The 27,399-nt window shown below is 35.5% G+C and overlaps 3 protein-coding genes across 6 annotated transcripts in view; all 3 read right to left on the bottom strand.

Moving 5' to 3' along the window:
• Positions 1-1,282: 1,282 nt before the first annotated feature.
• ywhae2 (tyrosine 3-monooxygenase/tryptophan 5-monooxygenase activation protein, epsilon polypeptide 2) lies at positions 1,283-9,493 on the bottom strand. Of its 2 annotated transcripts, none has more exons than XM_026268279.1 (6): positions 9,287-9,493; positions 7,572-7,801; positions 6,440-6,546; positions 5,221-5,427; positions 4,901-5,037; positions 1,283-3,348 (listed from the first exon to the last, which is right to left on the bottom strand). In XM_026268279.1, the coding sequence occupies exons 1-6, from the start codon at positions 9,348-9,350 to the stop codon at positions 3,296-3,298; spliced, it is 798 nt and encodes a 265-aa protein (XP_026124064.1). In that variant the 5' UTR covers positions 9,351-9,493; the 3' UTR covers positions 1,283-3,295. The 2 variants fall into 2 exon arrangements, with proteins under 2 accessions (XP_026124064.1, XP_026124065.1); XM_026268280.1 differs by having other exon boundaries at positions 7,572-7,771; positions 9,287-9,491.
• A 2,843-nt stretch (positions 9,494-12,336) lies between these two features.
• Positions 12,337-18,307, bottom strand: psmd9 (proteasome 26S subunit, non-ATPase 9). The gene is made up of 7 exons (XM_026268282.1): positions 18,165-18,307; positions 17,944-18,077; positions 16,788-16,887; positions 16,013-16,200; positions 13,225-13,326; positions 12,998-13,086; positions 12,337-12,874 (listed from the first exon to the last, which is right to left on the bottom strand). Exons 2-7 carry the CDS (start codon positions 18,067-18,069, stop codon positions 12,847-12,849), a joined length of 633 nt encoding a protein of 210 aa, XP_026124067.1. The 5' UTR covers positions 18,070-18,077; positions 18,165-18,307; the 3' UTR covers positions 12,337-12,846.
• Positions 18,308-23,933: 5,626 nt separating this feature from the next.
• Positions 23,934-27,399, bottom strand: part of lrp4 (low density lipoprotein receptor-related protein 4) — an 81,507-nt gene continuing 78,041 nt past the window's right edge. Inside the window, exons 34-39 of one of the 3 annotated variants that reach the window (XM_026268285.1) lie at positions 27,084-27,186; positions 26,885-26,949; positions 26,713-26,800; positions 26,480-26,621; positions 26,197-26,274; positions 24,301-24,429 (exon numbers count right to left, since the gene is read on the bottom strand). In XM_026268285.1, the coding sequence (XP_026124070.1) occupies positions 26,233-26,274; positions 26,480-26,621; positions 26,713-26,800; positions 26,885-26,949; positions 27,084-27,186 (440 nt within the window). In that variant the 3' untranslated portion in view covers positions 24,301-24,429; positions 26,197-26,232. Of the gene's footprint in view, positions 24,430-26,196; positions 26,275-26,479; positions 26,622-26,712; positions 26,801-26,884; positions 26,950-27,083; positions 27,187-27,399 lie in introns of all 3 variants that reach the window. The other 2 variants (XM_026268283.1, XM_026268284.1) reach the window with 2 other exon arrangements.

Raw genomic sequence — 27,399 nt, forward strand, 5'->3', positions numbered from 1 at the left:
TTATTCAGGTTTCAGGCCCCACCATAGCAAAGAAACTGCACTTGTTACAATTGCACATGACCTGCTTCTTGCATCAGATCAAGGCTGCATCTCATTGCTAGTTTTACTTGATCTAAGTGCCACATTTGACACCATAGATCATGACATAATCATAGCTCGATTGCAAAACTATACAGGTATTCAAGGGCAGTCTCTAAGATGGTTTAGATCCTACCTGTCTGATCGCTACAGCTTATTTAAGTGGGGAGTCATCTCATTTATCATCAGTAAAATATGGAGTGCCACAAGGATCTGTTTTAGGTCCTCTGTTATTTTCAATAAACATGTTGCCCCTTGGTAATATTATTAGAAAATGTGGGAACATAGAGCAGCCAGAGTCCTTACCAAGTCAAGATAACTTATTTTTGGCTTGTGACTACACTGCCATTGGCCAGAGACAGCAGAAAGAGAAGATCAGTTTCTAAAGCAACCGCATCAAGACACATTAGAGATGTTTTATGAGGTCTGGCAGCCTGTGTCTTACCTGGATCAGATGATGATCAACAGGAACATGAACATGGCTCTGGGAACCATCAGTGTTCAGACACTTCAGTCTTTCAAACAAGCGCCGTGTACTGGATGAGGACACGTCCAATACAGGCCTTCTGTGACACACGACCACTTTAAGGTTTGGGGTGAGGTTTGTATGCATTTATTTCAATTTTTAATTTCATCCAAAAGAATGAAAAAGTGAAATTAAAGACATTTATAATAGTTATGAAAGATTTCTATTTCAAAAGAAATGCTGTTTAACTTTCTAATAATCCTTTTATTAGAGAATCCTGAAAATAATAATAATAATAATGGTTTCCATAAAAATACAAAGCAGCAGAAACAGTTTTCCACTTTTTTTTGTCTTAAGAGCAATGTAAGGGCAACATGATCTTGGGACTGAAATGCTCGTCTGGATCTAGCATCAGCTTCTGGACATTTTACAAATATTTAGGACATCAGCACCAACAGGTTACAGAGATGCACTAGTGCCCCCAACTGACCCTCAGTCTGACGGCGCAGAAGATAAAGAGAGTTACAGGGCTGCATCTCTATCGTTCGGTCCTAATAATTAAAGTGAGTGGAGTCCAAGCCCAGTGTTGTTTTGGACCCCGTTGACTGTAACTGTGTGCAGGACAAACATACCATTAAAAAGTTACTACACCATATTTTGTCAGTGTACCAAGTATTGTTTTCCTGTCATCATTACAAATAAACCTCCCTGACACCAATAAATCAATCGAAACAGAGAGAAAGGTAAAGATAGTGTTTTATTAGTTCATTTATTTAGTCTTGGTTTATCTGAACGGTGGAGTGGATCCCATGCGGTGTTTCCAGGTGCTTGTTGGCTTCAGGCAGAACGAACAGCAGTATAAATCAGATTCAAGTTACACGTACTGAAGAAACAGAAGAAATACATGAGGATGCTGACAGAAGAGAGAAAGAGTCAGACCCAGAGAAGAAACAAACAAATCCTGGCAACACTTCACAAAGTCGGATTTGTTAACATTAATGTATTACCTAACATGAACTAGAAATCAGCAGAATATTTATAAACTTGCTTAACTTTACGGTCTCCTTGATGCACAATACCATACGCAATAACAGTACTGTGCATGATTACAAGCCACTAACCTTACATTTGATAGTAAATACATGTTAATTAATAACACCGAGCTTAATTGCATAATAACAGTGTAACACGAACACTTTAAAATAGTGTAATCAAATTTGATAGCTTTTTTTAAACAATTGTTTATTCATGTTTATTTCAGCACGTTAACTATAACCTGATTTTAAATGCATTAGTAAGTGTTAAAACTGAACTACGATTAAAGACTAAATGCAAATGTTTAAGTATTGTTCATTGTTAACTTGTGCCAATATTAACTATTAAAACCTTATTGTAAAGTGTCACCAACATCCCAAACTAGAGTTTCACTTCATAATCATCTGAAGGAAAACTAATGCATCGCGCTTGTTTTGCATCGGATCTTCCTTCTTTATTTACGGCTCTGTAGCAACATCTCTGCAGCAGCAGCCTCTGAATAACGAGGAGGCGAGGGTTGCATTCATTTCCTAAAAGCTTGCAAAGCATTATAGTTATTGACCCGTTGTCACAGACCACATCACACACTACCACACACACACACAGACAACCTGCTGACCAACAACAACAAAAAACACTTATCTTTTAAAGAAATGTTTGTGAGGGTGAATTTACAATAAACCGCTTGAAAATCAAAAGAAACACCTCCAGTAACGACCATTGAGCTCAACGACCGACAGAACAACACTGATCAAGAAATATGCAAATGCAAACTTGTATAATAAAAGTGTGATTCTCAAGGGTTTTGTAACCGGTAACAAAACCAAACCTTCCAGAGGAAACTCTCCATTCTGGTCTCTTATATTCACAGAACATCGAAGTCAACAGTCAATTAAAAAACACTTAGGATCAAAAAAATAATAATTCAATAAAACCCTAAAACCTCCTAAAAATATACACTACCGGTCAAGAGTCTGGAATAATTGTGTTTGTTTGTGGAAGAAGACGTCTCTTCTGCTCAGTAAGTGCAGTGATATGAAATTTTACAAATTTTTCTATTTGAATACACTAAAAAAAGTCATTTATTCCTGTGATCCAATCTGTATTTTCAGGATCATTACTCCAGTCTTCAGCGTCACATGATCTTCAGAAATCAGTGCTCTCTCTCTCTCTCTATATAGATATATATATATATATATATATATATATATATATATATATAAATAAATAAATAATCTAAATATATGTAAGATCATTTTTGATCATTTTAGCGTGCCCTTGAGCACCAGTAATTCCCCCTCAATAATAACTGAGCAGCATATCATCATATTCGAGTGATTTCTGAAGATCTGGTGACACTGAAGACTGGAGGAATGATGCTGAAAATACAGCGCTGCATCACAGGAATGCATGACATTATACAACATTCACTTAGAAAACAGCTGTTTTAAACTAATAATATTGCACTGTTTTTACTGTATTTTTAACAAATAAGCGCCGCCTTGGTGAGCAGAAGAGACTCCGTTCTAAAACATTTAAAAGTCTAAATTATTCCAAACTAGTGCAGATGGTCAGATAGGTTAAGAGCAAAGGAGCGAGAGGAAAGACAGACAGACAGATAAAGTGATAAATTCATCATCTGAACTCTTCTCTATGACAGAGAGAGAGCGAGAGAGAGAGAGACAGAAGGGGGTTAAGCGTGTTGGCGATCACATCTCACTGCTTCTCCTCCTCAGCATCTTGCAGCGCTGGTTTATTTTGTTCTTCACCTGAAAGAGAACGAGTCTGTGTTATTCCAGTGGCTGCACACCAGAAGACAAACTCCACACCTGACATGTTTAGAGCCTGAAACACACAGCTGAAGTCAACACACACACACACACACACACACACACACACACGGAGAGAAAGTGCGTCTGTGAGAGAGAACTAGCCACAGATCCTACAAACCAGCAGGTTTAAGAAGGAATTACATTCACTGTATTTAGTCAACACTGCTTTTTTAAGCCCAAGAAACTGTTTTAACACCATGGTGGTATCTTTTTTCATGACGAAAACCATAGTTGAGTTGTTAAAAGTGATGGAAACTGTACACTTGGAGTAAGTTACAGAGATAGAAACAATGACATTTAAGATCCCCTTTTCCAACATTATAAAATTAAATTTGAACTTCTAGACTTCTAAACAATGCATTCATTTCTAACCAAAGAGGTTTTTCTTTTATCTTAATCGTTTCCATCACTATACCAATTACTTTATTCACAACGTAAACCATATTTGTGTTTTAAAAACTATAGAAACTATAAATTATAGGAATAGAAGCTAAAGATATTTAGATAATGTTTGATTAAATCCTTTTGAAGAGTATCAACAGATTAAAACAATGTTATACTTCAAACAATGCAATATTTTTAATGCAATAAGGAATTTACTAGCTATTCAAGGGTCTCCACTGAATAAAAATTTTTATATCTTTTTTTTTATATATAATTTGATATAAAAAGGTAACACTTTATTTAAGGTGTCCTTGTTACATCTGTTACATGTACTCGGGTCAGAGACGAAATAGTGTAATACTGCTTTAAATTGTTTTACATCTTGTTTAATTGCAATTTTGTTTTGGTTTTTATGAGCAAAGAAATTAATATCTTACATTTTCCCCTGATTTACAGAAGACACCCAGTAAATGTCATTCAGTGGAAAAATCTTGGCAGACTTATTTACAACAAAAATATATTTATGACATATTAAGAGATGAATTACTTGCACCCCAAATATTAATTAGTGGTAATTTTAAATTTTTTATATTTGCAACTGTCCTAAGTATTGCCCATTTGTCAGTAAGAGTTTTTTTTACTCATTTAAAAAGACAGTAAAATTTAATATGCTCCCTTATTCTTTTACATATTTTAATATGCACACATCAGATTAAGCATGTGGTTTAAATGTCAACATAAATAGTGTTACACTGAATGACAATATAACATTTCAACCAAATTTTTACATTTTATTCTCCTAAAACTTATTTGAAACCTTAAAAGTAGACACTTTACTCACATTTAATGTGCTTTCTATGAACATAAAATCACTTTTGTAAAATTATTCTAATGCACTTTAAAGAGGATTTTCTCAAGATTTAGATTTTTTTTGAAGGTTTTCTAAGGTTCTTTAATAATTTGTCACTATACCAAATCTTTTGTTTTTGTATTTCAAACTACAGAATTTGGGATTCCATGGCTTGTGGCCTAACTGAAAAAACAAGACAAAGATAGTGCTTGATTTTTGCAGTGCACAGTAATGATGAGCGCTCCTCTGTCTCACCGTCTCCCTGTGTGTCTGAGGTCCAGAGCGTCAGGTTGTCCCGCAACAGCTGCATGATGAGCGTCGAGTCCTTGTAACTGTCCTCACTCAGTGTGTCCAGCTCCGCGATCGCATCGTCAAACGCCGCCTTCGCCAACCTGTTGGAGGAGCGAGTCAAGCTTATCAATGTGCTCCTCAACCAGGGGCTGCAGGATGAAGTGCTCAAATCAATACAAATATTAAACCGTCTCATCCATAGGTGTGTGTGCATATTAATATGGGACAGAAGCAAGCTAGCATCAAACACTACACAGTTTGAGTGAGGAGAGAAGCAGCCCAACCTGCAGGCTCGGTCGGGGGAGTTCAGGATCTCGTAGTAGAAGACAGAGAAGTTGAGAGCGAGTCCGAGCCGGATGGGATGTGTGGGCGGGAGCTCAATCATGGCGATGTCACTGGCAGCTTTATACGCCACCAAACTGTTCTCCGCTGCTTCCTTCCTGTCATTACCTGTGGCAAACTCTGCTAGGTACCGGTGGTAGTCGCCCTTCCTGCAGACACACACATACACACCAAATGAAGTGTGTCAAAAGACCCAGTATCTTCTAATTAGCTACAATGATTATTCTGAGATCCTGCTATCAGAAATGTGTTCAAGACTACACAAAACCACTAGAATGAAGAAAGCAGACTACTGTAGGCCAGAACGTTAAAATGCACACATGCACATTTTTAGGGTGTTCCATATTTGGGTGTACTGTCCCTTTAAGTATTATGCACTTAAAGGGACAGTACACCCAAATATGTCCAGTTCACAATTAAATAATTCTTTTGAAACGGTTCTTTTTTAAATGAGCTGAAATAGCGGCATATTCGAGCCTATGATGAAAGAACCATAACATTATAACAGACTTGAATTGAAGAACGATGAGCCGCTGATATGTGCAGACGTTAAAATAGCAATCGAATGAAGAGGCCAAATTAAAGTTTTTATGGTTTCTCATTGCTTGTATAAAAAGGTGGGATGATGAGTTTGTTCACCTTAAATGCTTTAGACATGCAAAACATCCACGTTTTGCATCATTACTGTGTGCTTTAATAATATAGATGCATATGCATTACATCATTGCATGATTATGTAAACAGACTGGTGAATCAGTTGTCCAAAACAAGCAGTTCACAGAAAAGAATCGTATTTCCCCGTTAGCCTGAGGCTCTGGATCACAGGAGATGATGTAATATATATATATATAATGTTCAGTTTCTTGCACAGACTGATGGTTTTGTTTCATAAGACCTCAATATATATCATCGGGTGCTCATTTTGTGTTACGATTCGTTTGTTTTTTTTACTTAAGAAAGTGCATGCATTCAGGACTTCATAGGTCCCTCAGATGAGTGAGGTTCTGTGTGCTAAATACATGGCTTTATGTCTGTAGAGCATGGCACTATTCCCTCATGTAGCTCATGGATTTGAGTTCCTAGAAACATGCATGATTATTAACTTCATACCTTGAAGCATACTAATCTGCTCACATGTACTTTGTTTCGTCAAACACCTACATTTTGTAGTAGAAGACTTTGGATTCTCCCGTGTTGGCAGCAGGAATGAGGTGTTTGTCCAGGACATCCAGTATGTCACTGCAAACAGATTTCAGCTCATTCTCAACCTGCAAAACAGAAGAGAACCGCAGAGTAATGATGGCCTTACTGCACACATGAATCCACAGAGCTCACAACTCAAGCCATTTCAGGTTATGGGTTGATGTAGAAAAGGAGAAAAAGCATTAAACTATTATAAACAATTATCTAAATGTTTATTCATAGGTTTAAAACATGAATATTATGTTTTTAAAACTACCTTATGAATCAGTGACAATGTAAGAAAAATGTGTTTCTGTGGTGTTAATTATTATTGTGCCATTTATCTTCATGTAGCATCAATATTTCGGTCAGGTATATTTTAGAACTTCTATCGTTTATTATTAGGGTTGCAAAAGGGTGGAAAAAATCCGGACACTTTCAAAAAAAAAAAAAAAAAAAAAAAAAAAAAAAAAATCCCTGGAATATTCCAAAAATAAAATCCTGTAAAGTTCCGGAAACTTCTGGAATGTTTCCACCTTTTTGCTTTTATTAATTATAAAACATTGGCTTTGTATATGTATGTATATATATATATATATATATATATTTTTTTTTTTTTTTTTTTTTTTTTTTTGCTTTTGCAAAGATGGGAATATTCTAGAGGTTTGTGTAACACTCTGGAATATTCTAGTGCTTTCTGGAACAATCCAGAAGATTGTGGGACTGGTCATAAAAAAACAGAAGTCATCCAATGAACGAACACTTTTAAAGTTCTGCACGACTCTCTTTTGGTATCTGTTTGTTTAACTGTTGTTAGCTCAGTATTACCACGTACCATATCAATTTTATGCTTGAGTAATAACAGACCAGCTTGTATAAGTTGTACAAATATGTATTTCTCATGCACTATTAATGATGCACAAAAAGTAATGTGCTTTTCATCTGCAGCACGTCAAACTTCAGTAAGGAACACTAGTCCACTAAATCCACTGTCTAGCATTTGAAAATAACTTGAGCACACAGAATGATTACGGTGTAAGAAATCATAACCGGAGATGAACGGTCACTGGTTTGTGTTTATGCTGAGGAGTTTCTTCTGCACGCGTCTCACCGCTTGTCTGTATTCCCGGATCATCTTGAGCTTGCCCTCTCCTCCCTTGCTCTCCTCTTTCTGCTCGATGCTGCTGATGATCCTCCAGGAGGCTCGTCGAGCGCCGATCACGTTCTTATACGCCACCGATAACAGGTTTCTCTCCTCTACGGTCAGCTCTGTGTCCTTTCCTGCGACGCTCTTCATGGACTCCACCATTTCTGAAACACAGAGAATAATCATCCTAAGATCTGGAGGAAAAAACACAAATTTAGTGCATAACAAAATTCAATGCATGGGTGGTTTAAAAAGAAAGTACATGTCAAAAGATAAAATATTTAATTAATACTTGAAGCAGATGCAGTACACTCATTTATCTCAAGACATTATTCTTCTGCATGCATTACATTTAGTTTAAATGGTAAAGTCTCAATGACAGAAACAGTGACAGATCTTTTATTTTGTATTGTGATGTGCATAATAAGATTATAGTCTATAGAAGCAGAGATCAACCAATAAATGGTTTTACCAATATCTTTCCCAATATTAATGCATTTTAAGGATCTCTTTTGTAGCATTGGATCCACCGATTCATTCTGCCATCTTGTGGATGTTTCGTGAATTTCATGCAAGATTGAAAGAAAGAAAAAGGCCTTGCTCTAATAAATTGTATTAAACATGACAGCCTTATTGCACAAATTATGTGTGTTGCATAAATGCTTGATTATGCATTTTAAGCTTGGTTCTAAAATAAATATCAACAAACTCAAAAACCCAAATCACGCTCTCTCTCTCAAGTCAAATAACTTTCCAAGACTTTATTCCAAGAATAAAGTATTGAATGAGTGCATGTTGGAAAAAAAACTAAAAAACTATTTATTGCTCTGTCATCCACAATGCATATCAGTTTTTGCCTTGTTTCATCAGTCATCTAAGAGATTTATAATGCCTGCTGTACTTGGTAATGCATCAAAGCTCAAATTTGAGTATCTTTCTATCTAGATGTTTGTTTGTGCATATCTGAAAAATCATATGAATCTATAAAGATTAATTGTAAAAACTTGTAAAAGTAAATGAATCTCTTTTATAATTCTTTTATCCAAAGTGCCGTGTCATTCTCAATAGTCCATGAAGAAAGCACAGCACATCATTTCAAAGCTCTCTCAAATGTGGGAAATTGCATATGCAATGCACCAATGAAAACTATGAGAAACACTATGCAGTGTCCCACAAGTGAGCATAAAAACACCCATTATATTTGACCAACCCACAATCGATAAGTGCAGAATAAACAGATGGATTCAGGCCGAGTCATTATTGCATCACCTAAAATCTGGACCCAGTCCGATTATTATTTACTTATTCAGGTCATTTGTCGCGAAATGAAAACAGGGTATCAATCAGTGCGTTTAAATGCTGCACATTCTTTGAATCACAAGCTCTTTTAGATCAAGTCAATGTAATTCTAGTGCAGTATCAGATCAATCATCCACAGACAGTTGTTGTCAAGAGAAGCACAGATTGACTTCAGTTCAGTGCTGAGGCTGGCTTGAGTTAGTTTAGGCCTTAACAAACATCTCTCGTGTGTTTGTCTTCGCATGTCGCCTGCAGAGACACGTGTGAACGGATAACGCTTCGTTTTTTGGGTTCATCACACAGTTTTATCAGTAAATCTACATCCCTATGATGTAATTCAAATGCGTGACAACACAACCTGACAAAACATATCAACTCACCGTCGTATCTCTCGGCTTGTTCTGCTAGCTTAGCCTGGTAAACCAAGTGCTCTCGGTCTGCCATGTTGCCGGGGACCGGAGGAGGTGGAAAACCGACGGTAAAAGACGCTGTGTGTTTGTGAAGACGGGCACAGAGTAAAAGCAGCCTACAATCCTCGTATCCTACCGGCGACTAAATATGGCGACAAAACTGCATCCGGGAAACTAGCTCTGAGTCCTGCGCACTTCCTTCGCGACGGATGTGGAAACGGATTTGCCCGTGTTTTTTTTTTTTTGTGACGTTCGTCAGATAAATAAATCAATAAAATGGGTAGACGTTTAATAATTTAAAAGCTTCAGTAATCGTGAATGATTTTTTACTTGTCGAAATTTCAGTTCCACATATCTGCTAGCAATGTGTAATTAAATTATGACTTATACTATTAATAAGATTGAATCCTTAATTGGTTTCTAATTACATCTTAATATTTACATCATTAGAAATATCCAGAATGTATTTTGGTCTGAAATTAAATGTAAAACTCAAATTACTTGAATATGTCATTTACAGGATAAAAAGGAAACCCTTACCCAATGTAGTCATTTATTTCAATAAGAAATGTTATATGGCAAGCCAATTTATAAGCACAGCTCACAGACTGAAGTAGTCTAAGTCTTTAGTTCTTTTAATTTAGATGATTTTGGCTCACATTTAACAAAAACCTAAAAAAAAATCTCAACAAATTAGAATATGATGACATGCCAATCAGATAATCAACTCAAAACACCTGCAAAGGTTTTCTGAGCCTTCAAAATGGTCTCTGACAATCATTGACACCTTTCACAAGGAGTGTAAGTCACAGAAATTGTCAATAAGCTGGCTGTTCACAGAGTGCTGTATCCAAGCATGTTAACAGAAAGTTGAGTGGAAGGGAAAAGTGTGGAAGAAAAAGATGCATAACCAACCGAGGGAACCCCAGACTTATGAGGATTGTCAAGCAAATTGTATATAAGAATTTGAGTGAACTTCACAAGGAATGCACTGAGGCTGGGGTCAAGGCATCAAGAGCCACCAAACATAGATGTGTCAAGAAAGTTGGCTACAGTTGTTGTATTCCTCTTGTTAAGCCACTCCTGAAACACAGAAAGAGGTTTCTTACCTGGGCTAAGGATAAGAAGATCTGGACTGTTGCCCAGTGGCCCAAGTCCTCTCTTCAGATGAGAGCAAGTTTTGCATTTCATTTGGAAACCAAGGTCCTAGAGTCTGGAGGAAGGGTGGAGAAGCTCATAGCCCAAGTTGCTTGAAATCTACTGTTAAGTTTCCACAGTCTGTGATTTGGGGTGCAATGTCATCTGCTGGTGTTGGTCCATTGTGTTTTTTGAAAACCAAAGTCACTGCACCCATTTAATTTTAAAGCACTCCATGCTTCCTTCTGCTGACCAGCTTTTTGAAGATGCCGATTTAATTTTCCAGCAGGATTTGGCACCTGCCTACACTGCCAAAAGCACCAAAGGTTGGTTAAATGACCAGCAAACTCACCAGACCTGAACCCCAGAGAGAATCTATGGGGTATCGTCAAGAGGAAAATGAGAAACAAGACAAAAAAATGCAGATGAGCTGAAGGCCACTGTCAAAGCAGTGCCACAAACTGATCACCTCCATGTCACATCGAATTGAGGCAGTAAGTAATGCTCAGTGGCTGACCGCAAGGCACTGCAGAGGGTGGTGAAAACTGCCCAGCGCATCACAGGGACACCACTTCCTGCTCTTGAGGACATCCAGAGGAAACGCTGTCTACGTCGAGCTCGCAGCATTCTGAAGGACTCCTCTCACCCTGACCACAGACTGTTTAACCTCCTCCCCTCCGGGAGGCGTTTCAGGAGCCTCCGAACAAGGACCACAAGATTCAGGAACAGCTTTTTCCCTAAAGCTGTCTCCTTGCTGAACTCTGCCCTCTGACACCCCTCAATACCCCCCACACCACACACATAGACTCCTCCCCCTCTTCAACACTGTGACTGATTTATTTATTTATTCACAACAAGCAAAAAACAGTAACTTGTTATTACTTGCACTACTGTCTGTTCATCCAGGAACACTGTACAATCCATTTGCACATTGTAATATTTTTTCTATGCACTTTACTGTCCATTGCAATACTGTAAATTATGTTCATAGTTCTGCCTATAGTGTACATACACTTTTACATAGCCCATCTGTATAGTATGTTCATAGTACACCTATCTGTATATCTTGCTTATAGTATTTAATATCTGTAAATTATGTCCATAATACTTACCTGTATAGTTATTGTACATATTATAGACCTTTATTCTGTACTTACTGCTTATTGCACTTCTGGTTAGATGCTAACTGCATTTCGTTGCCTTGTACCTACATGTGCAGTGACAATAAAGTTGAATCTAATCTAATCTAATCTAATTAAAGCAAAAGGAGCCCCTACCAAATATTGAGTACATGTACAATAAATCAACATAATTTCCAGAAGAATATTGGTTTTATTAAGTATTCTTATTTGTTGAGAATGAATTGGTGGGCTTTTGTTAAATGTGAGCCAAAATCATCACAATTAAAAGAACCAAAGACTTCACCTACTTCAGTCTGTGTGCATTGAATTTATTTAATACACGAGTTTCACAAATTGAGTTGAAGGGACAATACTATAGAAATACTTGGATATATTTTAGAGTAATGTGCCGTTTTGTTGCCAGCTATATTGACAATAGTTATTTTCATAGGATAGTAAATATATTCTCCTATACAAGCAGCACATTGACTACTCTAAAATATATCCAAGTTTCATTTCTATAGTATTGTCCCTTGAGACGATATACTAATATGGTTGCTGAAATCTGAGGGGTGTACTCACTTTTGTGAGATACTCCGTATATAATTTTCACACAATGAGATACTGAAATTATTTACCTTTTCATAACTTCAGTTTATAAAGTTTTAATTATATTATTAATTATAATTATATTTAATTATTATTTTATATTTCATATTAAATTATAAGGCATTTGAGAAGAAAGAAAATGAAGGCATGGGAAAATGTTTCCAAGTCAGTTTTAATTCAATTTTTACTTAAGAAAATGAAAAGACTGAAGCCCCATACTGTTTATTACTCATATTTAAAGGATAGCTCACCCCCAAAAAAGGAAAATGCAAACAGGATTTACTCACACTGGTGTTTCTCTAATAAAACTAACTGTAACATAAGGTGTATCCAGCTTATACCCACTCACTCCAGAATGACCCTGCTCTTACCATTAAGCTGTTTTAACATAAAAATGTTGAGAACTTCTGCATATGGATGCAAGAAATATAAAAGCAGAAGAAGGTAAGTAAAAACCTCGCTTATACATGATCTGCTCAAACTTTTCTGATAGATTACGAAAGTCTTATACTAAATGGTCTCTTCTCCTCTTGGTCATTTATCTACTTAATTACATTTTGCAATGAATGCAAAAGCAAAATTAAAGTAAACCCACTGCAAATTTATTTAGTGCATAAGGGGCATGTTGTTTGGCATAAAGATGATCCTCTCCCCTTTCACCGGTCATCTGTGGAGAGGTACCAAGTTGCACCTATTGACAGAAGAATAAAAAGGCCACTAGTGATGATATTCAATTGTTTTTCAACAGAGTTCTTTAAAGCCTTTACATTTTCCTAATTAAATTGAATAAAAACAATATAAAGACATTACTTACCCCAGTAGTCCTCTACCAGACCATTGCTTCGGAGTCAAATTAAGATGTACTTCTTGTCCACTTCGAATAACTCCCACACGAAGGGATTTCTACAGGGAACAGAAAACAACAGAGAAAAAATTAAACCGAATCATGTAGCGTATGATCAGGAATGTAACGTATTAAAAAGAATAAGTAAATGCACTACAGTTTTAACTGAAAGGAAAGAGTTTGGAGGTACAACAAACCCCTTCACTGTGTTGGACAACAGAAGCGATGTCACGCAGATTCCTGAAGTTTTGTGTGTTTACAGACCCAAACTCTATAACCTCATCTCCAACTCGCAGACCCTACAAACAGAGGACAACAGCTGCATCATCAGTTTCTGTATAGACTCAAAAGAGACTACTACGAAATGAAATTAACCTTGCGAGCGGCAGCTTAGAAGAACAAAATTAACATGTCATCAGTATAATGTAATCATTTTAAATGTACATGATCTTGTAGTCAACATGAAAGCATTCTAAAAGCTGCGACCTATTTTATTTCTCTAATGTTGCATATTCATTTACAAGCAAAGGGTTTTAACTGTTAAAGCTGCAGTAGGTAACTTTGGTAAAAATATATTTTTTACATATTTGTTAAACCTGTCAGTATGTCCTGACAGTAACATATGAGACAGATAATCTGTGAAAAAAAATCAAGCTCCTCTGGCTCCTCCCAGTGTCCTATTGCCATTTGCAGAGATTCATCCGCTCCCAGTAAAAAACAACCAATCAGAGCTGTGGTCCGTAACTTTGTTTGTGTTCAAAATGTAGAATTTTTTTATGCATTTAGCAGACGCTTTTATCCAAAGCGACTTACAGTGCATTCAGGCTATCAATTTTTACATATCATGTGTTCCCGTGGAATCAAACCCTTAACCTTGCGCTTGCTCGCTTGCTAACGCAGTGCTCTACCAGTTGAGCTACAGGAACACGATTATGAAAATTAAAATTGAAATTAAAATTGAACCCTCTGGAGTCTAAGGGTATTTTGGGGGCCTGGAGAAGTTTTGTCATACCCTGATATTTGTGCGTTTTTCAGTTTCTTATAAATATCTAAATGGGTAAAGTCTAATATCACTGTAATCAGCACAAACTGGGCTATTATAATATGTGAAATGCACGCATGTACATGATTTTATTCTTGAGAAAAAAAAAAGTTATGCATGGTTAGTGAAAATGTTGCGAACTGGAGCTTGTAGCCTAGAATTTATCTTTCGAAATGATGTGAAAATAATCTTGTTTACTCACTCACAGAAAACAATATATTGATTTAAATTTTCTAAGACACTTTTTGTTGGTAAAAGTCATACACGAGTAGGCGTCAACTATCATGAATATCATTGTGATTTACACCTGAGAAGACAAAGGCCTGCATAATGAGCTGCATAATGAGCCTCTCATTCAACTGTGCCACTCTGAGTGTGGAGTTACAAGAAAAAATTTGAGAATAAAACAAATCTATATGATATAATCTATATAATATAATGTTTGCAGTTTATTAAGAATATATTTAATATCCACTTGGGGGAGCAGTTAAACAGTTTATTTAGGGACAATCAAAGCTTACTTTCAAACTAATTTTAGGCATCCTTACTCCAGTCACACAATCCTTCAGAAATCCTTTTAACAATCTTATTTTCTACCAAATAAACCCCATTTATTATCATCATCATTATTATTATTATTATTATTAATGTTGAAAAGAGCTGATAATATTTTTCAGGTTTTTTTAGGGGGAATAAATCGAAAGAACTGCATTGTTTTTACATTTGTTAGAGTTATCTCTATTTGTCACATTTATATTATTTACATCAAGCTTTTGAATGGTATAGTATTGTATACTGTTATTGAAACTTCATAATGTTTCACTTGATTATACATTTAGTTAGGAATTATAGTTTGTAAAAAGTATTTGGAAAAAGTCTAACTAGTAAAATGTTTACACGTTATGTGAAAACTAGTACAAATAAATAAAAAGAGACTTACTCATGTTTATGATCTCTGCTGAATAAAGTGCTTCATTCTTTTTTCTGTTGAAATCCATTTCTCAAATCCTCAACCACATCACGTTTGGGGTAAATTATGTCTTATTCCTCTCATCACGAAGCAAACAGTAAAATAAAATAAAAACTTGAAGAATAGTCTGGCTGCTTTTTCTTCTGTGTGGGCGTATTCAAGCCGCGCGCTTCAGTTTGAATCTGAATAGCGCGTTCAGCGCGGGGGCGTGGTCACATTAGATATAATGAAGGGAGACATGAAAAACAGACATTGCGTTTTTTTCATATGGATTACTTTATCACAGAATATCTGTTTTCGGCAGCACTTGTTTAGTTTAAAAGTAGACATGCCAAGCTTTCTATAGATATGTCTCTCATGTCTCTTTGTTGAGTATTCACGGAGTTACACTTCATTTTAATGACTTGTTTGTACATGACGATCAGCGGAGACAAAGGCTGCAGACAGCGCACCTTGTTTGTTATCTTTATTTTATAAGTGCACAAAGGTTTTTTGTTATTATGTCTGTATCCAAAAAAAAGTAGACCCTTAACAGATTCGATTGGTGTATTGCTCTTATCTGTACAATTAAAACTGAAAGTGTAATTTAAGTTATTTTCGGGGTTATCAGGAGAAAATGACTCAAAAACACATATATGCGTTAATCGACTTCAAAGGGTTAATGAAAATTTTAGAAAAATGTATATAATAAGCGAGTACACCATGAATCCATTTTCCAAACCGTGTTTTTGGCTTGTCCTGAATCACTAGGGTGCACCTATAATATGTTTATATTCTGACTATTTTAGATTGCTTCGGGGATACCGCGGCGGAGTAACCCAGTACCTTTGTGATTCTTCATAGACATAAACAGAGAGAAGTAGTTCCGGCTACGATGTTCTTCCGCAAGACGCAAGCAGTTCTGTTTATTAACCGCTAGAGCATCAAAAGTTACCTACCGCAGCTTTATGTCAGAAGTGGGACACAAACTCACAGCCTGAAAAGCAGGGGAGCCCGGTGTGACGGCGTCCAGAAGTGCAAACGGAGCTGGAAGAGACACGCTCGGCTCAGTGACTTCCTTCTTTGTCTCCTCTTTCTCAGGTTTGACCCTTGCCGAGGCATGCAGCTTATGAAGGGCCTCCTCGATCTCCACCATGATAGCCTTGTGATCATTCTGTAAACCTTAAAAATGGTATTTAAAAAGAATTAAGATCTTGAAAAGTTACAGAAATGGCAAATGATAGATATATAAATAGAGAGAGAGTGGGGGGGGGGGTTAAATCAGTATATTAGAATGATTTCTGAAGATCATTCGACACTGAAGACTGGAGAAATGATGCTGAAAATACAGCTTTGATCACAGAAATAAATTACAATTTACAGTATATTCACATAGAAACAATCATTCTAAACTGTAAAAATACATAATATTATAGATTTTACTGTGTTTTTGATTGAATAATTGCAGCCTTGGTAAGAGAAGGAACTTCTTTCAAAAACGTTAAGAAATCGTTTATGAAATATTGTAATCAGATTGTACAATGACACCAATATTTGACATTGCTATTCATGTGTAGGATGAACAAGCTTCAGTATGTCACTGAATGTCATTTTAGTGGGTGTTTTCTGCAAATCATTACAAAAATGAAATGATAATTAAAAAGGAATATGAAATACTATAATCATGATACCTTGTCTGTTCAATGTCATGAAAAGGCGTGAGAACATTCATCAGAATCATTTAACACATAAGTGAAAAGTGTACTCACAGGAGATATTGTGCCTCGCTGTTCGGACCTTGTACAAATCCACATCTGCACGAGGAAAGCCTTCCTCATCCACCAGAGGAGCGTCCATGCCTACACCGTCCTGCCGGCAAACACCAATTACCACAGCATTAAACCAATTCTGCACATGTGAGAAGTGCAGACTGGGCTTATGAGCTACATGGGTCAATCACACTGTTGTCCTATCTAATATTCAAAATAGATTGGTGGGAATGGGAACTGATATTATAGAGATGTCTTTTATTTAATGTTAAAAAAAAAGGACTTAATGTAACAGAAAGATTAAAGTTCAAGGCTTAATAATGTACTTAAATGTAACAAAAAAAAAACACTATACTTTAGAAACTAGTATAGAATCAATTTACAATGTATAAAAATATGTTAGTCCTTACGGAAATTAACCATGTTTTTTTTTTTTTTTTTTTTTTTAGTGTTTTTGGCAGATTACTATTTGTATAACAACTACCATTTTTAATACCATATTTAAACTAGTTAATGTTGCAAAACCATTGTACTTAAACCACATAAACCAGGATTTTTTTTTTTTTTTTTTTTTTGTAGCATGTTTAATTTCGTGAGGGTATTTTAGAATTTACAACACTGAGAACTTTGTGTGCATACTGTATATTTATGTTTGAATTTGGGAAACATATTTTGTAAACGTATTTTATTCATTTTGGCATTAATCTGACTCCATACAAACTATTTTGTTTAAGATGCTGTATTTCACTGTTTTGGTGAACCATTTAATAAAATCAAACTGTAAAGTATAAATGGCATTTATATTTAGGCCGCAATCACATTTCCCTCATTATTGTAAGTTAGTTCTTGTTTACACATTAAACGTTACACGCTTTCCAAATGCAGTGAAGTTACGCAAGGCACGATACATGAACGTAGACTACGTAGTTTTCTAGCGCCAAAGCCGTATTTGATCGTTACAGCGTCAAGATATAAACGGTTAAACTTTTAAAACCGTTGCGTTCAAATCCACTTCATCTGTTGCGCTACAAAGATCGCGTTCTGTGATAGCGACCGAATAAACAGCTTCCAAGCAGCCAGCAAAGTGTCTCTTTGTGTTTAATAAGACAAAACACATTTAAATGTATAGATATTAATATCTATGGTTTGAACTTACGGTTTGGAGCATGTCGTGGTATGCTTTAATTTGCTCTTCAATGTCATCCTTTCTCTTTATCAGCAGTCGAACATCCTCTTCAGTAACATTTGTCTTACCAGCGTTGTTTTCCTCGGTCATTTTCATCACAAGTGCTGCCAAAACGCGACGGAATGGTCTTTATTAAAGTAATGTCTAAGTGCTCATTAGCTATAGATGCTGGGTATTTTATTTAAAAAAACCTTCCAAACGTTCTCTCCAAAATGATTCAACAAATAGAAGCAATGGAAAGTACTAGTTGCTTGCTGATCCGATTTCTTCTGTGGATTCACTGACGGGTTGTAAATGAACTAAACGATTCATTACTGCCGCCTATGTGTCGGAGTTTATTTATGGCCCTTGAATTCCATGGGGACTAATCTTTCTGTAATCCATGTATTTAAAAGAATTGTTCTAACAAAGCGATTCATTAGAACGAATCGGACTTTCGAAAGCTACCAGGGGGGCAGGGTTTCATATTTTTTTGAAGCACCCCTGGGCGCCGCAATTGGTTAGCGGACCCCTACCTGCTGTTGGCATTCCATTGAGTTCCATTCATTTTGGCGTCACTTTGACAGCGAATAACTTTACATCTGAGGCGTTTAAAGACTAAATTTGTCCATTTATTATTTCTAAAAAAACATGAACATGTATAAAAGGCTACATTACCTTGTATCTAATGGGTAAGGGGTGGTGTTGGTGCAGTAGATAAGATGCATTCCTTTGGTGTGAAAGACCCGGGTTCAAATCCTCTGTGAGACACCAGGGTCAATATCACTGTAGGGTGCCTTTTGGTGTCCTGACCATAAATAACTCATTTGCCATGATAATTCAACATACAAATGACTATGAAAGGTGTGTTATATTAGGCTAAGTTTTTTTTTATTCAAAACAGAAGCATTACTTGGCTCTTTAGATACATTTTCAATATTTTCTTTAGTTTTGTATGAGAGGATGTATGTTGTTTTGCTATGTCCCAGGCACTGCTCATTAAATTTGAACGTTTAATGTTAATGTCAATATTTTTATTTAATAAAAAAAGAAGAGTTTGTCCATGTCCCTTGAATGGTTGTCCACCCTGCCGTATTGCGGAATCTGTCCCTTTAAGAAGAGGCCATCACCATTAGTGACATCATTACAACAGATTTTTTTATATCTTCAGTCGCTGGAATTTCAACTGCTGAGGTTAGTCGCAGTTGACTTTACAACCGACAAATTTTCTTCATAGAAGTTTGCTTACTTGTTTTGCCAAAGCTTAACATGTCCACCCTGTTGCCATAAAATATACAGGAAGTGATTAAAATACAATATTTTCAAAATATGTCAAGTTTAAGTTTAAATATACCAAATTCTCTTCAACAACCAGACTAACTATTTAGCTAGTCACAGTTTGTTGTAAGCTAATATGCTAATTGAAGCTCAAAATCTCCACCCTGTCGGCCACTAGACTCGATGGGGTGGACAAAGCATTCATTTGTAGTTAATATTGCAATTTATAGAAATGTTATATTACATTTTATAGAAACATATGCTGTAGATAATATATCAATGTGATTGAGAATGTAATTACATATTAATTTTTTTTTACGTTGAATAAATGTTTCATTGTCATATTTTGTCATGCTTTTTGTGTTCTGCTTTATGTGTCCACTCCGTCGTGGGCTCGTCCACCCTGTCATCTTGGTATTTTTAAATAATATTCAAAATAATAATGTAATCATACCATGTGGGGGCAATAACATGCAAACAAAAAACTGCATTCAAATATTTCTCCAAATAAGAAAAAATACATGTGCGAATTGTATGAGTTTCTTTTAAAAAAACATTTTCTACGTAAAATCTTTTATGTATTTATAATTTGAAAGCAAACAAATAACCCTGTTTAGGAAAGGGACACCATACGTTTCAGAAAGTATAATTTGTATCTTAATAATGCAATGAAAACATATTTAACTGTAATTTATATGTCCACGACATGCTTTTTGCTCTAAAAAATGACCCATAATAAAAAAAAAAAAACATTGTGGGAGCTCAGATAATATATTATAGTATTTGAGTGTCTACTATTATGACATGACATAAAGTGAATGGTAAATTATAATCAAAATGTGTGAGTATTGTGAGGGTTGAAAGGCACTCTATGGTGATATTGACCCACCAATGTGTCCCTGAGCAAGACACTTAACCCCTAGTTGCTCCAGAAGCGTGCAACCTCTGAAATATATAGCAATTGTAAGTCGCTTTGGATAAAAGCGTCAGATAAATGTATACAACATGTATCTTACGTTGTGGCCCCGTAGAAGCAGGTTTTGTAAAAAAAATAGGCTAACGACTGCATCATAACCTTGCGTCTCTGTCGCACAGTAGAGAAATGACCGTATGGACAGGAGGAGAAGCTCACAGACAATCTTTTACTGTCTATCAGGCAATCGGGGGACGTGGAGGCATGACGTCAAGAGAAAAACACATAGAGAGTCCATAAAAGCAACGGGACAAAATTATTCAACAAGGTCTGCAAGATTTGGTGGGTGATTCAGATTTCTCTTGGCACAGCGATTAGAAGACTAACATGTTGCTCACGTGACATCTACGTCATCAAGCTCAGTTTGAGTCTGCGTAGTACGCCCGACCACCAGGAAGTGTTTGCTTCTATTCGACTTCACTTGTCTCCGTTGAATTCAATGGGGTCGCTGTGTCCATTTCTTTTACGGTCTATGAAAGCTACATATGAGGACAGACGAAGTCAATTGGACTTTCCAGATAGGTCCGTCTCGGTTGAACCGATTCACTCAAATGACTCGAATCTTCCAAAGTTACTCTGGTTACACAGTTTAGAAAGGACAGATTTAACCGAATGAATTGAATTTAATCTTTCAAAGATACATATTAGACAAAGAGGAACGTTTAGAACCAATTAAGAATGAGTAATATAACTAATGATTACTATTAAATAAAATTTGTGCATTTACACTGCATTTAGGCTATCAATCTTTACTTGTGTTCCTGGGGAATCGAACCCCCAATGCTCTACCACTTGAGCTACAGGAACACTTAGTATGGAGTAGGCTACCTTTAAAAGAAAGCGACTCAAAACAAGAAGCATATTTGTATTCAAAAGCAAATGCAGTTTTATATTAAAGATAGAAAAAAAAAGCAAAGTAAATCACTGTCACACACAGCTTGTTAGTATTGCAAAGGAGAACTACATATACAGCATCTTCATATTTACATACAAGTTACAACCAATGAAAATTATAAATATATCTTAGTTAACTTACAGCAGTTACACATGACTGGAATAAAAATAAGGACAAAGAGCACACTGTTGAATAACTGGCACCAACCCTACAAACAAATGAAGTGGTTATATAATTTAAAATGAATAAAATTAATGCATGTTTGTTCAAAAGACACTGTATAAATTGTGGAAATCTGACATCTTTTCTGAAAATCAAGGAGGGGAGGAAGAGGAACTAAACATCGTCAGCCAACAATCTGATCTGAGCTGCCAAGACCAATAAACTACTGTGTGGCCTGAACGCGCCATGAGTTTTAGCAGCAAAAACCAAGTCCTGAACCCTGGACGACTTCCTCCAAGGTGGTTTTGAGAACTCAAACACATGTGGGTTCATAACAATCCTCAAAGAAACTTTACAGAAAATAAACCTGTACAAAATAAATCCGAAAGCATCATAAACACGTCCAAATATACAGGTGAATATCACAAAAACAAAAAAACACGTCAAAGTCAAACGCGACCCAAAATAAGGAAACAGTTTTGCATTAAAAGTCCATTTTAGAATATTTAGCACTTTTGCAAAGTCAGATTTAAAATACAGTATTTTATTTATTTGTTGTATTACAGCAAGTAAAATGATTAAAACACTACCATGATGTATAAAAACTTTACAATTCAAATATATTACAATGACGAGAGTCTATTATTATATTATTTGCATTACGATATTGAGAAATAATGGGCTTACTCCTACACATTTTAACAAAACCGCATCTTATTTCTTTTTATTTTGGGGTAAACATGACCTGGACATTCTGTGACGTTCACCCATCAGTCACATTCACTTACACATTAGCATAGCCTTATTTTATAGACACTAAATCATGTGCAAGTGCAGGTTCCCCTACAGATTCTGCTTGACTGTTGTTTGTTTTGGTTGCTAAATCAACTCTGAACATACTTTTAAAAAAAGAAAAGAAAAGCCAAAACTATATATATGTATATAAACTAGCTTCATCCTTGGAGGAGAGGGAAAAACACTGTAATACTCTTTAAAATGGACTGTAATTATTAGAAATATTCAGTATGACTGAAAAGCAGATTCTTCATGAGTGTGTGAACTCTGTCCTTTGGCACCATCACAAACTTGTGTGTGAGTCTTTCAACAGTCTGATGCTTTTAAAACGACTTCAAAAGAAGAAGAAAACATTAAAAACCCAATCCAAAGTACAGAAAGTTAATAAATACATTTCATCATGGCAAGATGAGGACTGGATGCTGACACACCTCGTGAGAAACCGACTGAACCGACAGTCCGTGGACTGAAAACATGAGCTCACATTAGAAACAAAGAGCAGTTTACTTCAGAGAGTTTCTCTCGTGTACAAAAAAAGGCTCAAAATATCTGTCAGACTCTTTCGTTTTCCTTCTCACAAGGTCTCTGTCTAGCGAGCTTCGTCCTTTTCCAGAGTTTACAAAAAAGCTGTAGCGAAGTCCGAAAGGAGAGGAGAGGCGATCCAGATGAACGGAGCGAGATGATGGAGGGTTTGTGTGCACACGTCACCGTACCGTGTTTATATGTTTATTATTGACATTTAGAGTAATGCAAAGGAAACTTTCAAGTACGAGGTCCGTCTTAAATCTATTTACAGTTAATTTGGCTGTTGGTGTATGTGTTAGCTTTCCTCTGTGTCAGTTGCTTAAGGGTGGGTGTGTGTGAATGTGTGTGTGTGTGTGTGTGTGTGTATGTATATATATATATATATATATATATATATATATATATATATATATATATATATATAGTAGTGCTGTCAAATGTTTAATCTAAAATAAAATCACATCCAATATAATATAATTTATAATAAAATAATATATGCGTGACATCCAAAATAAAAGTTTTTGTTTACATAATATATGTATGTGTACTGTGTATATTTATGAATATGAAGAGTATATTTGCAAAAACAACTTTTCTTTTTACATTTTCAAAAATCATGTTTTATTATTGTTATCATTGTTATGTTTTCATTGTTAATTCACTGTATTTTTTTTTTTTTTTACCCTAATCAAAATAAACCAACAACAGTTAGATTGAGATGAGCTGGAATGCAAAATGAAAAAAAAAAAACATGATTTTTGAAAATTGTTAAAAATGAGGTTATCCATTTTTGCAAAATAATTCTTCATATAAACTATCAACACACACACACAAAGTATGTATTTTGAAAATATTAACATGTTATATATATATATATATATATATATATATATATATATATATATATATATATATATATATATATATATTTATACATTTATAATTTGTTATAATATGAATGAAGAGTGTTTTTTTTGTTTTGCAAAAAACTGGTAACTTTTTTTTTTATCATGTCATCATGTTTTTATTGTGTTAGTTAGCTGTAATTCTTAGTTCTTTTTTAACCTTATCAAAATAACTTTTTTTGATTGAGATTAATTGGAATGCACAATATAAAAAACAAAACAAAAAAAAACTTCATTTGAGTTATCGGTTTTTGCAAATGAACTCTTTAAATATATTCCAAAAAATAAAACTAACTTTTTTCTTAAATATATACATGCATGTGTTTGTATTCACATATACATAATAAATAACACTGTATCCATGCATATATTATTATATTATAAAATATATTATATTGGATGTGATTTGTTATGGATTAATTGTTTGACAGCACTACTATATATTGCATATATATTACATATATATATATATATATATATATATATATATATATATATGGTCCTTACCTACCTGTTTAAATTCTAAAGACAGTGTGTATTCAAGCCTTTTTCTGCTCAGAAGTCTCTGTTCTCTCATATATGCCTGCCGTGTTTGTTAGTGGAGTTCACACTTCGCTCTCAGTCGAGGTTTTACGGTTGGGGACCCAGCCGGTGTCGGGATGTGTGCTGTGATGCGGAGCCGTCACGGCGTGGGCGGTGCTTAGACTCGAGCACTCTGATTGGTCGCCCTGCAGCAGCTGCTCGGTCTCTCCGTCGTTCAGAGAGGCGGAGCTGGCCTGTAGAGAGACCGTGTCTGTACGCATGCAGGCGTGAAGCCCGGCTCCTCGACACACCTTCAGCTGTCTCAAGTCTTCCCAGTAAAGATCCTCTCCAGAGAGCAGACACACGCCTTCCACGATGCGAATCTTCTCTTTAGTGTAGCCTGCATCACAAACGCCCTGGACCTACAGACAGCATGTGAAGGGAGATTCAATTTGGCAGACGTAGAATAAAAAAATTACTCCGACACCAGATATAATTTTTATATATATACACACTGTATTATTATTTTTTTACTAGTAGGTGCAGAACACTATACCGAGTAGTTCATTTACAGTATGTAAGTGAGGATAGCAAAATAAAGCAAACTGTGACATTATGCCCAAATATTCTTCATACAGTGGACTACCAGTAAAATTTGGATCAAAAAAATATTCAGAGACTTTGACCTGACCATGTTTTGCTGCAGTGTTTTTCTTTAATTGCTAATGCGAACTTTTTACATCACAGACTAAATCAAATTATGCAGTGCTTGGTAACTGGTTGACCTAAATTTGTGTTATCTATTTGTGTACTCAAATGTAGCTGACAATTTCAACCAAATTCATTACAAACCTTCATCTAAGTTATCTGACATTATCAAGATGAAATTCTGACACTGTTTAACTCGTCATATTTTATTACCATTTTCTAAATTATAGTGAATAAACTGTGATAATTTTGAAAGGGTCCAAATAAATTTTGGTTAAAAAAAAAATACACAGTACGAAAATAATATAATTTAAAAGAGCATATAAAAGTGTAAAATACATGCAATGTTTTCAGACACTTAACTGCTTGTTAACTGTTTTTTTTTTTTAATATATATTAAATGCAATTAGTTGAACTTTAGCCTGATTTTTGAACCACTTAAAGGACTAGTTCACCCAAAAATGAAAATTTAGCATTGCATCAGTCCATAAGTTAACATTTGGAGAAGACAAACGCTGTGTGTTTGTAAGAGAAAAATCTATAAAAATGTTTTTAATTTTAAACTATGAAGTTTGGCTAAGATTTGAGTCCTCTAGCCATAGTATTGATTTCTCCAGTGAAAAAGCCATTTCCTCTTAATCTGAAGAGAAATCTCAGATTTTACAAGTTTACAAGTCAAAACAGACCAAAACAGTGATGGGACAGGACAACGGGAGATGGACTTTTTCACCGGAGGAAGTGTTATTATGGATTATAGAGTCATATTTAAGCCGGAAGCAAAGGTTTAAAGTTAAAACGATTAATGATGGATTTGTTTCTTACAGACCCATATCATTTAACTTCTCAAGATGTTAACTGATGGACTGGAGTGGTGTGAATTATTTGTGGATTACTGTGATGATTTTATCAGCTGTTTGGACTCATTCTGACGGCATAATGAACACAGTTGAAGTTCACATGCACATTATTCAATACAATTTTGCACACTTCTTTGCACTTATGCTAGTAGTATACTTATTTATGTATAGAGTACATAGTATACATTGTATATATTGTAGAACAATTACTGTAATGTATAGAATTACACTCATCAAGTCAACATGAAACTGCACTCACAACCCATTTTACTTCTGTAATGTGATGCACTGACTGGATAGTGAACCTAATGTTGCACTTCTTTTTATGGCATTAAGAAATGCATGCGCACACACACACACACACACACACACACACACTGCAACTTCACAAGCAATTCATGATTCATGCAGCCTCAGGCAGAATACACTAAGAAACTACTGTAGCCTATAACATTGTTTTATCATTTTAACAAATTGTAACTATAAACGCCATATTTTTTGCACTCTAATGCAAAAATCTGATTACATGCAAGAAGATGCTGGATTTGAGATCAAGCGGTTGGTCACAATCACACGGCTGACTTTAAATATGGGAAGCAATATTTTCCCAATTTGTTGAACTACCTTGATGCCATTCTGATGAAAAGAAAAAGGGGGATGTCAAAAGATGAAAGGAGAAAGGGAGTTGTAAGGATGATTGAGCTGTCATGAAGAAAAACATTGGGAAAAAAAAATAATAATAAGATGAGCGGGATCTGATACTCTGTAAAATACTGCTCACGAAAAACATAAAACCAATTCATCTCGATGAGAACAATTATATCAGTCATGGCTGAAGTCAAACAGCAACAGCGCATCTAAACAATTCTTTAGTGAAATCTTCAAAGATAAGAACGATTAACACTACCTCTTTTTTATATCGCAGCTGGTTGTTTATTGCCGGTTTCTGTGCGGTCTCTATTTTAACCTCCTGTGTTGATGTCCTGTATGAAGGGTTGCTGTAAGTCAAGTTGCTCACTCCTGGATCTGCAAACTTGAATTTTTTGTGCCTTGAAAGCAAACCGTAACAACACAATCAAATATTCATCTTGAGCAGCTGAGAAAAGTAATGCATTCATAAAGTGCTTCATGAAAGCTTACCTGTAAATAATGAAGGCAGCGATGAGTATCAGGATGGCCAGTATTGACAGAGCTCCACCAATCACATAGCTGATATGAGGGCTTTCGTCTTCATAAAGAGAAGTGTAAATGGTCAATTCATGCTTGATTTACTCGTATACAACTATTTCAAATCAGAGTTGTAATTATTTACCACGAGGTGCAGACACCACATTGTTCTGGATGCAGTCCTCCAGATTGAGACTTGCATCTGTGCAACTGTGAGGAGAAAATGATTGGATTTTACTGACAATATTTCACTTAATTCTTAAAGAAGAAATTTTTTCTCAATCTTTAATTATTATTATTATTATTATTATTATTATTAGATTGGCTAGCTGCAGTTGACTTACTTGACCCTTGACAGGCCCTGGTGAGGTTTCTGCGTGGGGTGTTTTTTGGGGGCTTGAGTACCTTTGGGGTCTTTCTCAGGAGCCGTGGGAATGTAACCAGAGACTAGTCCAAAAACAGAATGGGAATATTACACACTATTTACAGTATGCTATTTTTTATTTTGTAATTAATAATAAAGACATGCAATTATTATTCACTTGCAATGAAAAGATGGTTATAAAGGCGAAAATTTGGACTCATACGGGCATATTATTAATATTTCTAGGAAACAGATTACTGGCTTTATCTGGTTATGATAATCAGTGTTGCACTCAT

The sequence above is a fragment of the Carassius auratus genome, chromosome 7 (assembly GCF_003368295.1).
Source record: "Carassius auratus strain Wakin chromosome 7, ASM336829v1, whole genome shotgun sequence".
NCBI lineage: Eukaryota > Metazoa > Chordata > Actinopteri > Cypriniformes > Cyprinidae > Carassius > Carassius auratus.

Excerpts from the sequence above, each read along its gene's own strand:
- psmd9 (XM_026268282.1), bottom strand. The coding sequence starts at position 18,069 with ATGAAAATGACCGAGGAAAACAACGCTGGTAAGACAAATGTTACTGAA. Across the intron at positions 13,327-16,012 it reads GCTCCCCTGCTTTTCAGGCT|GGTCTGCGAGTTGGAGATGA; the intron begins GTGAGTTTGTGT and ends CTCTGTTTGTAG. Across the intron at positions 13,087-13,224 it reads TTGTCCAACACAGTGAAGGG|AAATCCCTTCGTGTGGGAGT; the intron begins GTTTGTTGTACC and ends TGTTCCCTGTAG.
- ywhae2 (XM_026268279.1), bottom strand. The coding sequence starts at position 9,350 with ATGGCAGACCGAGAGCACTTGGTTTACCAGGCTAAGCTAGCAGAACAA. Across the intron at positions 5,428-6,439 it reads AAAGTCTTCTACTACAAAAT|GAAGGGCGACTACCACCGGT; the intron begins GTAGGTGTTTGA and ends GTGTGTCTGCAG. Across the intron at positions 3,349-4,900 it reads CTCAGACACACAGGGAGACG|GTGAAGAACAAAATAAACCA; the intron begins GTGAGACAGAGG and ends GTTCTCTTTCAG.